The following is a 14,728-nucleotide window of genomic DNA, read 5'->3' as shown; positions in this document are numbered from 1 at the left end:
TCAACATCATCCAACATTTCTTTTGTTCTAAGGTGTGAACAACAGTGTTGCATTCGTTTGGCATCCATCGCATTCAACAGTGTTGCACACGTGCGTTGCCACTAAGGTGACGCTGCGGCTATCGGTATTCATGGTAATGGTTTATTCGCTGCACCTGTTTCGCGCGTTGCCACGTTAAGCTACAAAATGGTGAACGTCTTGAATGTCTGAGCGACGAAAGCTTGATCAATCTCTCTTCGAACAGATAGCCCTTCATGTGTTCAAAGCTCTAAGGGGCATAGACCCCTTCATGGACCCGGTCCATGGACCCCTTCATGGACCCAGTCCATGGACTACCCCTGTGGACCACCCCTTCTTTTGTACAGTTTTCAGCAGAAAAATCTTTAGACGAGAAAGAGTCAAAGCCATTTCTCTTCCTGTCAGAGAGAGTGACTCTGCCGTTAATTTTAAAAGAAGCTTTAAAGTATTCTGGGTATATTTGGTTCCAGACCCTTGAGTCTGAAATGCTGGATGCAACAGGGCGTATACAAAACATGGACCCCAGGTCCATGGACCACCCCCGTGGACCCGGTCCATGGACCCCTTCATGGACCAGGTCCATGGACCCATACCATATCCAGGCGCTCACCCGCTGACCAAAAAGCCCGAGAACTCTAGGTACTAGACAATTCCAGCGGGATCAGTGGGACGTGGCTAATCTATAAGAAAAAAACACAAACAGCGGTTGCAAGTTGCAGTTCAAGCAAACGTTTGTAACCGCTGTTTGTGTTTTATTCTAATTGAACTCTTAATGGCCCAAGTCAAAGAGGTTTGGTGTGGCTAATCTAGTGGAGGTTACATGACGGAGCTACTATCCGCTGACTAATTGTTACACCGTACGTAAAGCTCCCTACGGTCTCTCTACGCTTCTTTCAAAGGATCATGCGTCTCGAAAAATGCTATTTCTGTTCGTCCACAATTTATCCTGGACATGGCTCTGTGTTCGTAAGGAATGACTGTAAAGTAAGTTAACTTTCAGTGAATTGTTTAGAAACCAGCAAATGTTAAATTCATCTACTGACCGTAGCACTCTGAATTTGATTTTAGATCTTTAGATTTTGCCGTTCAAAATGCCGAAAAAACTTTAAGTTGAAGCGAAATCCACGCAAAATGAAGTGGACGAAGGCTTTCAGGAAAGCGGCGGGAAAAGAACTTGCTATAGTGAGTAAAGGGAAATTGGGGGTAAATTTACTTGGAGGTGTTGCGACTTGTTTTTAATTTTAATATTGCATTGATAAGGATATAAATCATAAAAATTTCAATTTCCTCGATTGTGATTGGTTTAAAAAACTCCTATTTTCCTCACTTGCCAAGTTGTTATTGGACAGTTTGTTATTGGACAGTTCAATAAGCCAATCACATTCAAACTTGTAGTTTAAATCAGCCAATCACAACCTTGGTTTCAATCACCATAGAAACACTTGTACAGACTCATAATTGGGGCTTTCTTTCTTTCACAGCAGCATTTAACAATTTACGCCTCCTTTGCCAGTGTCTTAATGCAAATTTTCTGTTTCGTTCATAACTTGGCTCTTCTTTTCTTGGAAAATTGGTAAGAGGACTTTGTGTCATCCAATTCGATCTGTAATCATTCTTGTGATAAGAAAATCGGACTCGTGGTGCACGGTTGTCCGATTTTGTTACTACCCGTATGATTACAGGCCAAGCTGGACTCCACTCAGTCCTATTACCATTACATACTGCACGCTAAATCATCCAGATTTATTATTCAACTCCGTTGGAAAGTAGAAGAAACGTGAAGCTTAAATTATAACTTGTTTCCTTGTGTGACAAATTATCTTACATGAGCTACCATTATGGTTTCGTGCACTTATATTAGGTTGTTGTTGATTGGTCAAAAACAAAAACAATATTAACAAGGACAATCTCAGTTTCCAAGTAAACTTCCAGTCAAGAAAAACTGACTTAGGTGAAGAAATGACATAAAAGGTTGTCAAGTTCCACGGGAGGAATTTCTTCGATGGCCCTTGCTTCTTTCACTGATTCTTACCACTCAATACATTGAGGTCAGTTTTTCTCTTTTAGTCGTATTTATGTTTTGGTTTTCTTCAATAAACCGAGGAAGTTAGTAATGAATACTTAATGACTAGTCCCAAGGAAATTGATTTGTTATATAGCACAAAAAGAAAAACTTGCAATGGCAACAGCAATGGCAGTCGTCGGTCAACATTTGACTCAGAGACTTTTGGGGGAAACAATTTTATTGTTAGGTGTCATGTGACCTCAAAGTAACGAATGAGAGAACGCGCTGTTGGGGGAGAAAATTTAGCTATATTACAATATTATTTGTTGTGTAGGTTATAGTTTGTCTCTAGGAACTCGTTTTGCCAATAATCTCAAAATTTAGCATTTTCAGCCATTTCTACCGCTTTTGTAAGACTAAAAAGTTTGTAAAAAACCAGTCAAACTGGTCTTCTGGCGGCCCCAGTTGTTCGAAAGCTGGATAGTGCTATCCAGTGGATAAATCACTATCCACTGGATAACTCAATAATAATTATTGGTTTTGCTAGTGTTTATCCGCTGGATAGTGATTTATCCAGTTGATAGCGTTAACCACCTTTTGAACAACCGAGGCCTGGAGTACAAATAGCGTGAGATATTTGTACTCGTTTTGGATGTTATTTGTACTCTGCTGACTGCAGTTGAATGATAATAATTATTAAATTTTCAACGTCTGTTGTACCTTGCTTAATTCACATTTTTGAGCTGCCATTAAAATAGAATTTTCAGTGCAATGTTTCTGACAGCAAGTTGTATATTTAAAGGTCGCCCATCTAGATACTAACCCCTGCTGGAGAGGCATTAACTTCAGTGAACTTTTGATGTGGAAAGCTGTCAGACGTGCACAGTGCACACTTAAACTTGCTGTGAAAAAGAAGTTGAAGCAAACTTTATGTCTGCCTCGAAGCCCATATTTCTCGATTCCCTTCTATTTTCTTCAATCTTTTTGGGTTTAGTATTTTATTAGTAACTACATGTCTTCTCAAGGGCTATTTACCTAAGACATCTACCATAGCACTATTATGATTTATGATACCAAAGCAATATTGTGCACTACACTGTATTAGAGCCACACATTATGCAAGGACAACTTGAATCTCCTGGAAAACAAAACGCAGCGCAGTTGACAGTTACGAAATAAAGCACTGTGTCATGTTTCTGCACTACCACACGTACGCAGTGCATGCCTATTTTTATTGTATGCCATCCTTTTGTTTTGTTTCTTCATTTTTTCCTACCTGTGCAGAAAATCAGATAATCTTGATGGCAAGAGCTTGGGTTACTTTTGACTGCACAGGCGCATAAATTTTTTTGTTTCAGTGAGGAAATTGTGAAAATAAAAGGACAAAACTGTAACTTTTGTTGGAAGTTACTTCATGTGGGCAAAATTCCAACAAATGTAATTTAAGTTTGATTTGCTTTTATCTTTACATTAATAGGACAGTGCCTTTGAATTTGAAAAGAAAAGACATGTCCCAGTCAAATACAATCGAGAGCTTTGGAGTAATACAGGTGTGTACATGTAGCTAGTACAAAAGAAGATTTGTTTTATCAGAGGTTTCATTAGAAGCTGGTCACTGGCGGTATACCGCCGTCTGCCTTGATTTCACTCAAACCCTTGTAAAAGGTAAGAGTGACTGCCGCTTACATTGATTGCCCCAGTCATCTACTGCAAAAGTTATTGAAACCCCTGTTTTATTAATCATTTTAAGTTTATGTCATTATCTTGTTTAAAAGGTCAAATTATTATGATTATCATTCCATGGATTTTTTCCTTCCTTTTCATTGGCCGAGAGCCCACCATGTGACCTGCAAATAGCTGTCTACAAATAAGTGTTTTGCTGTAAATAATATTCTGCTCTTGCGTAATTGAAACCACGCTCTTGTGTGAAAATGGCAGTTTGCTTTCCTGAGCTTTCAAAAAAAGATTTAATTGTTGGAAATCAGTCATCGAATGATAAAATAATTATTGAACTCGGTTATCGCAAAATATCATGATTTGTCAGTGTCTCGCAGATCAATTATTTGCCTCAGCCTTTGGCTGCGGCAAATAATTGATCTGCTCGCCACTGACAAATCACGTTATTTTGCTCAACCTCGTCCAATAAATGTTAATTATTATTATTATTATTATTTTTATTATTATTATTATTATTATTATTATTATTCTCCATTGAGCTCTGGCTGTTCTCATGCCAACATTCATCCCAAGGGAGTGAGTCGTAACAAATAACCAAGGGTCCCCTGGGGACACTCTCCTGGTACTTAAAAGTCAAGCACCAGTACTACTTCAATGTTTTTTTACACTCCCCATTCTTCTACTCCCTTACTCTAAAACCAAATATTTTTCCATTTGTTCAAATTCCTTTTCATGTATCCTACTATCTCCAGGGATAGCAATGTCCACAGTTATACATTTGTTCGGTCCTTCTTGCTCACCAGAATGATGTCAGGTATTCTTGTTCAACAACGTTATCACATTGGATTTTCATATTCGAAAGCAGCTTTACTTCACTTTTCTCCACAGTACCTTCTGGTACATGTTTATGCCACTTTTCCTTCCTTTCAAGCTGGTGTAACTTACCTAACGTCCAGTGTATAATCCTCAGCACATTATCATGTCATCTTTTACATTCCTTCTGGGCCCACTTTTTGCACTCACTTACTAAGATGACACACACTCTCTCCCTTTTCACCGCACATTCTACACAGGGGTGACGCAGCAGTCTGATCAATGTGATGTTTCATGTAATTAGTCCTTAAAGCCTGTTCCTGTGCTGCACATATAATAGCTTCTGTTTGAGCCTTCAAGTCAAACCTTCTAAGCCAGCTCCAAGTCTGTTCTGCATCTGTGGTTTCCGGCATACAATGTCATGTATCTCTCAGGAATTGTCCATGCATTGCTTTATCTTTCTATTTCCTTAACCCTTCATCTGTCCATCTCTTTCGAAACTCATTTTTGCTGACAGTTTCAGCTGTTTCAGTAATTCCAACAGTTTTTGCACCAACTAAAGGTACCACCCCAAGCTGTTCTTCTCACTCCTTATACAACTCTCGCAACTTATCAGTCCATGCCCACCGTTAACCCTTGGGACATGCAATCTATCAACATCTCCTTTTGGGTGTAGTGCACCATTAATTGTCATCATTTTTCTTGTGGTGCTGTCCAGTGATCTTACCTCTTCCTTTGACCACCCTATGATACCTGCTCCATACCTGATAACTGCTACTGCCCAAGTGTTAATCGCTGATATTTTATTCTTGCCATTCAATTTTGTTCTTAAGGCAAGTTTCAATCTCCTTGCCTTGCCGTGCCTTGTGATAGAAACTTGGTGACTAAAGAGGATGAGAAAATAACCAACTTCTCTCCTCTGGCAAAGGAAATCAGAAAGATGCAGTGGGTGTTGACAACGATTGTGCTGTTGGAAGTTGTTTTTTTCGGTGTGGTGTCTGGTTGGTTGGAGTTTTTTTGAAAGATCTTGGGATTCCAGATGTGTTGGGAGGATTGTAGGCCTCTGCAATCATTGGGACCACCCTAATCCTCCAGAAGACACTAACAGCACTGACTCTGAGCCCCAGGTCTGGGCCCAGTACTAAGCACTGTTTATGCCTGCAGAGTTTGAATTCCATCTCCTTGCAGGTTCTGTTCCCAGAAAGTCAAGAATTATTATTATCATCATCATTATTATTGTTATTGGTGTTGTTTTTGTTGTTATTATTTTCATGTGTAAGGCATTTTACTTGGATTTACATTGAAAAGAGGCTAAGATGTGCTCACAGTAGCCCTCAATCATTTTTGACAAAAAACTGACAGCTAAAGACCTGTGTACACCACTCACAGATTAAGATATGATTGCAAATTAAAACAAATAATGGTAATAATTTTCTGCATGTAACTTGCATGTTTCTGTAGTCATTATAAATTGTGGGAGTTGTTGAATTTCATGTGGTAGGAGTGACACAGAACAAACTTGACTTATCATGTGTTTTTGGTACATGTTTGATATGGTTATTTGATATTTAGTAAAAGCAATGAAGAGAATAGAGGAAATCAGAAGCAAGAGGCAAAATCTCCACATTAAAAACAGGTTGAGTTCATGTTAAGTTTTTACGCAACTGCATGTGTTGTTTCTACTTTTGCTGTGAGTCCTTTTGCTATTGTATACATGTACATCTGTTTTTTTTGTTAACCTTAAATCATTGTGAACTTGTGTAGTTAATCAAGATACATGTATTTTATGAAACTTTATGCCAAAGGGTTTTGGAGTTTTTGAGGGAATTACAGTCTGCACATGTACATAGATCTGTATTCTATAGCCTGTAGCCCCTGGCAGACAAATAGTCGTAGATTAAATGTAATTATGCCTTCCCATGCCATTCAGAATGCAATGTTAAAATATTAAACACAATAACAGTCATCACAGGGTTCAGAGATGTTTGTAACTGTTTTCACTGTTTTATGACATTCTGGGACCATCTTAGGGAAATGCAATAAAGCAATAATTATTGCTACAGAGTTAACTGAATAGAGTGTAATGTGAAGTGCTAGATTTCAGTCCCATATGAACCATGTGAGCGTTAGCCCTACTGATGGAAATGGGGCGCACACAAGGACAGAGAAAAACTCTGACCAGGGTGGGAATTGAACCCACGACCTTCGGGTTAGATCTCCGCCACTCTACCGACTGAGCTACAAGGTCAGACGGGAGCAGGCCGTGGGAAGTGAAGATGTTAAAGTCACGGCAATGAACATATACAAGTACAAGGAAAGGTTACGTTTGTAGCTCAGTCGGTAGAGCGGCGGAGATCTAACCCGAAGGTCGTGGGTTCAATTCCCACCCTGATCAGAGTTTTTCTCTGTCCTTGTGTGGGCCCATTTCCATCTGTAGGGCTAACGCTCACATGGTTCATATGGGACTGAAATCTAGCACTTCACAATACACTCTATTCAGTTAACTCTGTTTAAAATATAAGTGCTACACGGCCAACGTTTGTATAAACGTAACCTTTCCTTGTACTTGTACATGTTCATTGCCGTGACTTTAACATCTTCACTTCCCACGGCCTGCTCCCGTCTGACCTTGTAGCTCAGTCGGTAGAGCGGCGGAGATCTAACCCGAAGGTCGTGGGTTCAATTCCCGCCCTGATCAGAGTTTTTCTCTGTCCTTGTGTGGGCCCATTTCCATCGGTAGGGCTAACGCTCACATGGTTCATATGGGACTGAAATCTAGCACTTCACAATACACTCTATTCAGTTAACTTTGTTTAAAATACAAGTGCTACACGGCCAACGTTTGTATAAACGTAACCGTTCCTAATAATTATTGCTTCCTGCTGTAGTCTTTAGGTGATTTGTGGTGGATTGACAATATTTGTTTTTATTTATCAAGGTTGAAGCCTGACAAGGAACTGAGGAAGGAAGCTGATTTGAAGGAAGTCAAACAAGGAATTACACTCCTTGCTCCTCCAGGTTTGTTTATAAATTATGACTGTTAAGGTTATTTTGTGGTAGATCTTTCTTCGTGAACTAACTACAGGTTATTGTAACGTAAGGTTTTTTAATGACTTATTATGTCCAACTACTTGGAAGAAAAAATCCCGGCCCCAGTTTTTCATTGCGCTATCCACAGGATAAATCTCTGACCATTGGATAGCGCAATTGGTTTCGCTTATGACTTATTCACAGGATAGTGATTTTACCAGTAAGATTTTTTTAGGCTTGTTTTTACTGACTTACGTTAGGCACTCATAGTCAATCAGATTGAGGGAAGATTTTATGAAATTTGTGTGGGAAGGTTGCCTCAACAGGGAAATGCTGGTTGCTGTCATAGCCTTGAAATTCGATCAATGAGTTTATTTAAAAAGTGCTTTACACAATTGGAATGTGGATACATTTACATGTAGAGGTGACCACTTGGGATCCGGGGGGGACACCCATATTAAAAGGGAAGGGATGCTCGTCGGAAATTTTAAATTAAACCCCAATAGGAGACCAATCTGGGTGTGGCTATTTTTGACCCCTAAAGAGACCATATTAAAACACGGATATGTAAAAATACAGTGCCTTTTAATGGTGGCAAAGACATCTATGATCTAATACTTTCACCTACGTGAAGGAATATAAGAGTGTAAAGTGTAATAATCCTTACGGGACTGGTATACAAAAGGAAAATTGAGTTTATCAGATACAGAATTGAGAAGGTACATGTACAATGTAGACAGTCATTTCAGGAAGTCCGAGTCTAAGATGTCGAAGAAATCGCTCTCGTGTAATTTCAGCGCAAACGGAAAAGTTGGTTCGGTGGATGTCATTTTAGGTTATCCGACCAAATATATGGACACGGGTGGTTTAAGTATCAATTGTAGGTAATAACAGTCATGATAAACCAAGTGTATTTTTCAGGTATCAATTCAATGTTGCCTTCAGATGTTTCTTTCATAAATTTGCTGAAACTGTGCCTCTTGTTCCCTTTAATTTACGTTCTCAAATTCTTTGTGGCCTTTTCCGCCTACTCTCGATAGTGTTTTTTTTTCACTTATCATTTGATGTCGTACAAAACTGGTTGTTCTTGGAGCCGGTCGTCTTTCTTTAGTTTCACCGATTTTGTATTTCATTATTTAATAGTTGAAAAGAAGAGACACGGACAGAAGATTTCTCAAGTCATGAAAGAATCTGAAAGCATGGAAACTGACGAATGATAACAGAATTACGGACTTTGCTGCTTGAGATTTAAAATAAAAAAGAAGAAACCGGAATTTTAACTACATCAGTTGTATTTTTTTGTGACAAAACCACCGCGTGGGGGACGCATTCGCGTTATTAACTTAAAAGTATTGAATGTGTTTTACGCTTTGTTGCAAGAAAGGACTCGTACTTTGTCTGGGCATAAGTTTTGAAAGATGCGGATCTACGGCGTGGCCAACAAGAAAACACCTCATTTCCCGTCCTTTCATCAGAGTTGAGTCCTGTTGGACAGGATGGATACTTGGATGGGAGACCAACTCTCCTCCTCGCTCTGAACTTTTTATCCGAGTTTCCCAGTTTTTTTCTCACACCAGAAGTCAGCATGCGAAGATGTTGACTTTTTAAAAGATAGTTTTTCGGTGGTTACTCAAGGATACTCCGAGTGACCATCCGAGTATGCTATGAGGCGTGGATGGTCGGGTGTTTCTAACACTAAGACCTCATACCTTAGACTCACTGATCTAAAACGAAGACTGTGATTTAAAACGAAGACGATTTGATCTAACAGGAAGACCCTGTGATCTAAAACGAAGACCCATTGATCTAAAACGAAGATTCACTGATCTAAAACGAAGACCCATTGATCTAAAACGAAGACTTACCTTCTATAATGTCGGAACGATGCCAAATAGCTTATGGCTGGTCAGTGGTGTACGACATTGTTTGTTGTTGAGCGGTGGACCAGCGGGAACAGTGAAACAGCTGGATGTAAGATATAATATATCTACCTAATGTAAAATTCAAGGACGGTGCCTACTATTGTTATTCCGCATACGTTCTGCGCATCTCCAGATACTGGGATTTCCTATCGGCGGTGCTTATTAATGCAGGGATATTTTTGCGCGGTTCAAAACTACGCGGAGAAGTGATCGAAAGCAGAACTTAGCAAGTGCTCTTGGTATCCAAATAGAAAATTGGGGGTAACCATGCATTTTTCAGAGATGATTAAGCTTCAGTTTGGAAGGGGACGCCATACATTGCTTTCTATTTTAAAGCTTCACAGGTGATTATACAAAATCGCGCGCTCTCATTGGCTCGCTATCTCGGATTATCAGCCGATAATCACCTCGACGGACAAAATGGCTGCCAGTAGTCGTTCTGCCACTGTAAGTGAAGATGATTTCGGGTTGAAATGTTTCTTTTTTCTCTTTTTTGAAATAATCACCTGTGTATTTATACTAAAACAATTATTCGCCTCAGGCTCAGTGATTATCGGTGAATATTCACCGATAATCACTTCGCCTGAGGCGAATAATTGTTAATTAAAAATATTGTTGATTAATTACCTTCGAAAAATGCGTGGTTACCCCCACTTTTCTTTTTGGATTTCCATAACTCTTGCTAAGATCTGCTTTTTCCGTTTAGTCAGTAAACCGCGCAAAAATACCTTTGAATTAGTAGGCACCGTCCTTAAAAACTTGTTGGCTACTTTTACAACCAGAACTCACATTACCAGCTAGCGTTCAAAGGGGAACTGGAACCTTGAACATCGCGATTGTGAGATAAAACAACTTGATTTTCTTAAAAAGCAGGATTAAGGAGCGGGGGTACAGGATCAAAGACCATGGATTAATTTCCGCAAAAAGGGTTGTTTTCTTTTTATATGTAACGTGAATTACAACCTGAGAAGATTGTAGTCACTCTATTATTAAATGACTACGTTGTCATGCTAACAGCCGCACAGTATGTGTTAACCACAGTGTTCATTTATATATTGGGAAAGAAACTAATAAAAACAGGACGTCAAATAATTTCCACCTGCCAAGAGTCATGTTATCATATGTCATGCTATAAATGTGAGATTATCAGATTTTACCGGCAATTAACTGCACGTTGCGATTCAAGGACGCGACAAAAACAAAATAGAACTATAGCTGGAATGTCTGCGAAGTTGGTTGAGCATCGGGCTGTCATGCGGAAGGTCGCGGGTTCTAACCCCGGCTGGATCAACACTCAGGATCTTAAAATAACTGAGGGGAAAGTGCTGCCTTTGTAATTTCATCTGCAAATGGTTAGACTTTCAGGTCTTCTCGGATAAGGACTGTAAGCCGTAGGCCCCGTATCACAAATCGGTCAGTGAAACTCAGACTGCAGACTGCAGACCACGGGTTAAAATGCAGACTGAGGTTAAAACGTAACTGTTGAAAAAGCCCAAACCCCTTAGAAATGCTAACCTTAGGCCTAATTAGGCCTAAAACAATATTTAGGCTTAACTGTTAGCATTTCTAATGGGTTTGGGCTTTTTCAACAGTTAATTTATAACCTCAGTCTGCATTTTACCCCCGGTCTGCAGTCTGCAGTCTCTGCGTTTTACACTGACCGTATCACAAATACCTTCTATGCTCATAATTTCTCTGTGGAATGTTAAAGAACCCACACACTATTGGATAAGAGTAGGGGATGTAGTCCCCGGTGTTGTGGCTCCTGTTCTGTCCAACAGAAGAAGTGGCCGGCTTGGCAGTGATGTCTCTAAAAAGGCTTACGGTGTATGAGGCCACCTAAGCAGAAACAGCCATAAGCCAAAAAGGGACTTTGCCGAGTGCTGGAACATGTAAATGTACAATAACAGACATTTCTGCAAATCCCGCTTGACAGTTGGTGCAGTTTCTCTGTTCTAACCATCGAGGAACAAAGAATTTCAAGGTGAAATCGGAGAAAAAAGCCGAATACAGTGAAACCTCGATTTTACGAAGTGCCAAGGGACGGCGGAAATTGGTTCGTTATATCGAGGGTCCGTTATATCGAAAACCTCCATATAACGAATCTGCGGAGAAACAACCAAAATCTTCGTTATAGCGAGGTATAATTTATAATTGTTTTTAATGTGTTACGTTACGCTACCCAGTATTTCAGGATCTGAATGATTACTTCTTCCTAGTGTGTTTCACTTGTTTTCGTTATGTAAATACCAATGAAATACCAGGTGATGTTTCGCGCGAAAACATGATATCTTCACACTTGAAAATAACATGTTTTATTTTTGTCTCAGTTCCAGGTTTGTGAGCGGGTGGAATTTAACAAAACCTGCAATCTGATTGGTTCCGGGAGAGGGCGTAATTTCCTCATCCGGGCCGCTGAGAAACAGCGAAGTATATTAAAATTTGCAAAATCCTTCGAGGCTCGCTTACAACTGATTTGGACACGGCGAGTCAACGGTTCACTTGAGCCTCGATACGGTGACAGCAAATAAGTCAACTGTTGACCAGCCGTGTCCAAATTCGTTGTAAGCGGGGCTCGAAGGAATATATTTCGTTGTTTATCTGCAATGGATACTCGCTGGACCTTGAAACTTGGTCAAAGAGAAGTAAATTTATCCGTGTGGTCATCGCCAGAGTTTGAGCCAAGAGTTCTATTGTTTTTTGGCCAATCAGTGTAAAGTCCAGATTCTGGACTACCGGCAGACGACTCGTTAAGAAATTATATCAGGGGTACCTTTTCCGCCCTGTCTAAAGAAAAGTACGCATGATTGCAGGTTACTCTAAGCTGAACTAAAGCTCAACGTTGATTATGATCAACTATTCGATCACCGAAGTAGAGGTGGCTAGTGATGGATATTTACCACTAGCCACCGACACTGAGCACAAAAAGATGGTTTTAACTTATTTATTCCTGCAAAGATTACAACATTTTCGGGCGCAAATTCCGCCCGATTTGCTCGAAGGTGAATAGCAAAGGATATCCGGAGTTTGAGAAGCCAATCAGCGTGCGCGTTCAATGCTATCCACTGTGTTAGTGTATACTAATTCAGCCTGTCATACTCCATTCAATTTTATTCAATTGCGGTTCACATGTACAATAGGCAGGGTAACCTCGCGGTGTGAGACAAAATGGCACCGTATCGCGTGGCTGCCACGATTATCATATGCTTGAGACGAGAAGAGAGCCAAGGATAGCTTCCGAATCTTCTCTCCATAAAGCGATTAGAAGTTTCGTCTGCTCATACCACCACATGTTCGCCATTCTGTTTAATTACGCACTGTAATCACTTCAAACAACCCCCTTGAGGTTGTTTGAAGTAATAGGCCTTTTGTAACAAACGATCACACGGTACAAAATCCGCCATGGTGGAGGGCAAGCTCATTATTATTTCCCCACTGGGACATTAAAAAAAAAAGGCAAGTCGAGCTTGACTGGTTCAGGTCTCTTTGTTTTATTGTTCCAGTGGGGGAATAATAATGAGCTTGCCCTCCAGCATGGCCGATTTTGTACCATGTGATCGTTTGTTGCAAGAGGCCTATTATAATTCAATAGCCCCATTTCGATATATTAAAATTGAGTCCTTAAGCCTAGTTTTCATATGTCGGGAAAATCCCAGACGATCAGGAATTTCGCAGTTTCCCGACCGTCCCAGTTTTTGTCGAGTATCGGAAAATCGATTCTCCCGATTGTGACTTTTTCGGAAAGTGGAAAGTGCGGAAAAAAGTGAAAACTTGCAATTCAGAGGATTGGTAACGAGCTAGAGCCATCGCCGACGTCTCCGACAGTACAAATTTGAGTTTTCATATGTCAGGAATGATCGCCCACGATGGCAAAAATCTGGGAAACGTCGGGAAAATAGAAACACTTCCTATTTTCCCGATTGTCCCCGACCATGCCAGATCGTCTGGGATTTTCCTGACATATGAAAACTAGGCTTTTTAAACAAAAAGCGAGGGGAAGAGGCTCTGGGGAATAACCTCATACAGATCCGTATATTTATTCCCCAGAGCCTCGAGGTGATGCCTTTGTTTAGGACTGAATTTTAATATATCGAAATTGGTCTATGAGGAAGTTCTATCGGGAAGTAGGCGACGGCATAAGCGCTACGAAAGTTTTAGCTCTCGCGTTATATTTCATAGTTTTTAATCTTTTTAGTCATTTACACCATTTGTATCGTTTTGATTCTGATGCACATTGCACACGTATCAACTTTGGAAGTCAGTAATGGAAAGGGACAAAACGTGAGATGGAAGCCACAGTCAGCTTTAAACCGGCTATTACTGTACATCGGACGGGCCTTCTTGGAATTCGATGTTGTTGAAATGAAGTGAGCATGGTCAATTTTTATTGGCAGCCGAAGAAAACACTATTATAATTGACATTACCATCTTTATGGATTTGCAAAAAAATGCTGGTCCTGATGATGAGCAAAATTCGACTCAAAAAATCTCTCGGGTCACATCCTATTGTAAGAGTAAGCTTCTGGCTCCACTTACCGAGAACCGTACCGAAACCGGCTATTGATGTTGTCGTAGCCTTGAACATCAATCACATGTTCAAATACAGAGGATCAAGAGCAGGGAAAAAAAGCAGGTTGAATGGAGATGATCAAAGGTTAATTCCTGTTGTGACTGACCGTAGAGTTGAAGTAAAACCACCTTAACTCTAGGAACTATGCAAATTTAATCAAGATCAAGCGATGCCAAAAGCACAAACTCACTGTCAACTCTGAGCTTTCGGCCCCCTTTTTCTGGAATTTCTGGATCCGCCCCTGGGTCTTATCAGTTTACCCTGAGATGGGAAGGCTATAAAAAGTTGGTAATCCAATCGACGATTCCAGGAACCCCTAACACGACGATTCTTGGCTCTTTGTTTGACTGCGATATACATCGTAGCTCTACAATTCTTCTCTTTCACATTTTGTTTTGTAACTTCAAAATTTCCGTGGTCTTTGATTTTTCTATGATGTTCAAAACCTGTCATGAAGTTCGAGTTAGCCTGGTTTAGACGGTACGATTACTCTGACGCTCGCCATTGCAACAATTCGCATGTGTAACACGCAGGCGACCCGGACGTGAACATATGTTACAAATTTGACAGGCAGCTTTTCATTTTCCATCGAACCAACCTCTGATTGGCAGTGACCTGGACAGATGATTACAACATGTCGTCTCTCAACGCGTCTCTCATCTCAGTTCATGTGAACTACAAATGAGTCAACTG

The 14,728-nt window shown here is 40.2% G+C and overlaps 1 protein-coding gene across 1 annotated transcript; it reads left to right on the top strand.

Moving 5' to 3' along the window:
• The first annotated feature begins 831 nt into the window (after positions 1 to 831).
• Positions 832 to 8,826, top strand: LOC138039091 (probable ribosome biogenesis protein RLP24). Its single transcript, XM_068885263.1, has 6 exons — positions 832 to 1,002; positions 1,087 to 1,200; positions 3,501 to 3,573; positions 6,086 to 6,149; positions 7,452 to 7,531; positions 8,687 to 8,826. The coding sequence occupies exons 1-6, from the start codon at positions 922 to 924 to the stop codon at positions 8,758 to 8,760; spliced, it is 486 nt and encodes a 161-aa protein (XP_068741364.1). The 5' UTR covers positions 832 to 921; the 3' UTR covers positions 8,761 to 8,826.
• Positions 8,827 to 14,728: the final 5,902 nt, after the last annotated feature.

Source organism: Montipora capricornis, chromosome 2, assembly GCF_036669925.1.
Source record: "Montipora capricornis isolate CH-2021 chromosome 2, ASM3666992v2, whole genome shotgun sequence".
Taxonomy (NCBI): domain Eukaryota; kingdom Metazoa; phylum Cnidaria; class Anthozoa; order Scleractinia; family Acroporidae; genus Montipora; species Montipora capricornis.
Note: the sequence above shows the minus strand (reverse complement) of the source record. Positions and strands in the feature narration are given on the sequence as shown.

Excerpts from the sequence above, each read along its gene's own strand:
- LOC138039091 (XM_068885263.1), top strand. The coding sequence starts at position 922 with ATGCGTCTCGAAAAATGCTATTTCTGTTCGTCCACAATTTATCCTGGA. Across the intron at positions 1,201-3,500 it reads CGGGAAAAGAACTTGCTATA|GACAGTGCCTTTGAATTTGA; the intron begins GTGAGTAAAGGG and ends TTACATTAATAG. Across the intron at positions 7,532-8,686 it reads TACACTCCTTGCTCCTCCAG|TTGAAAAGAAGAGACACGGA; the intron begins GTTTGTTTATAA and ends ATTATTTAATAG.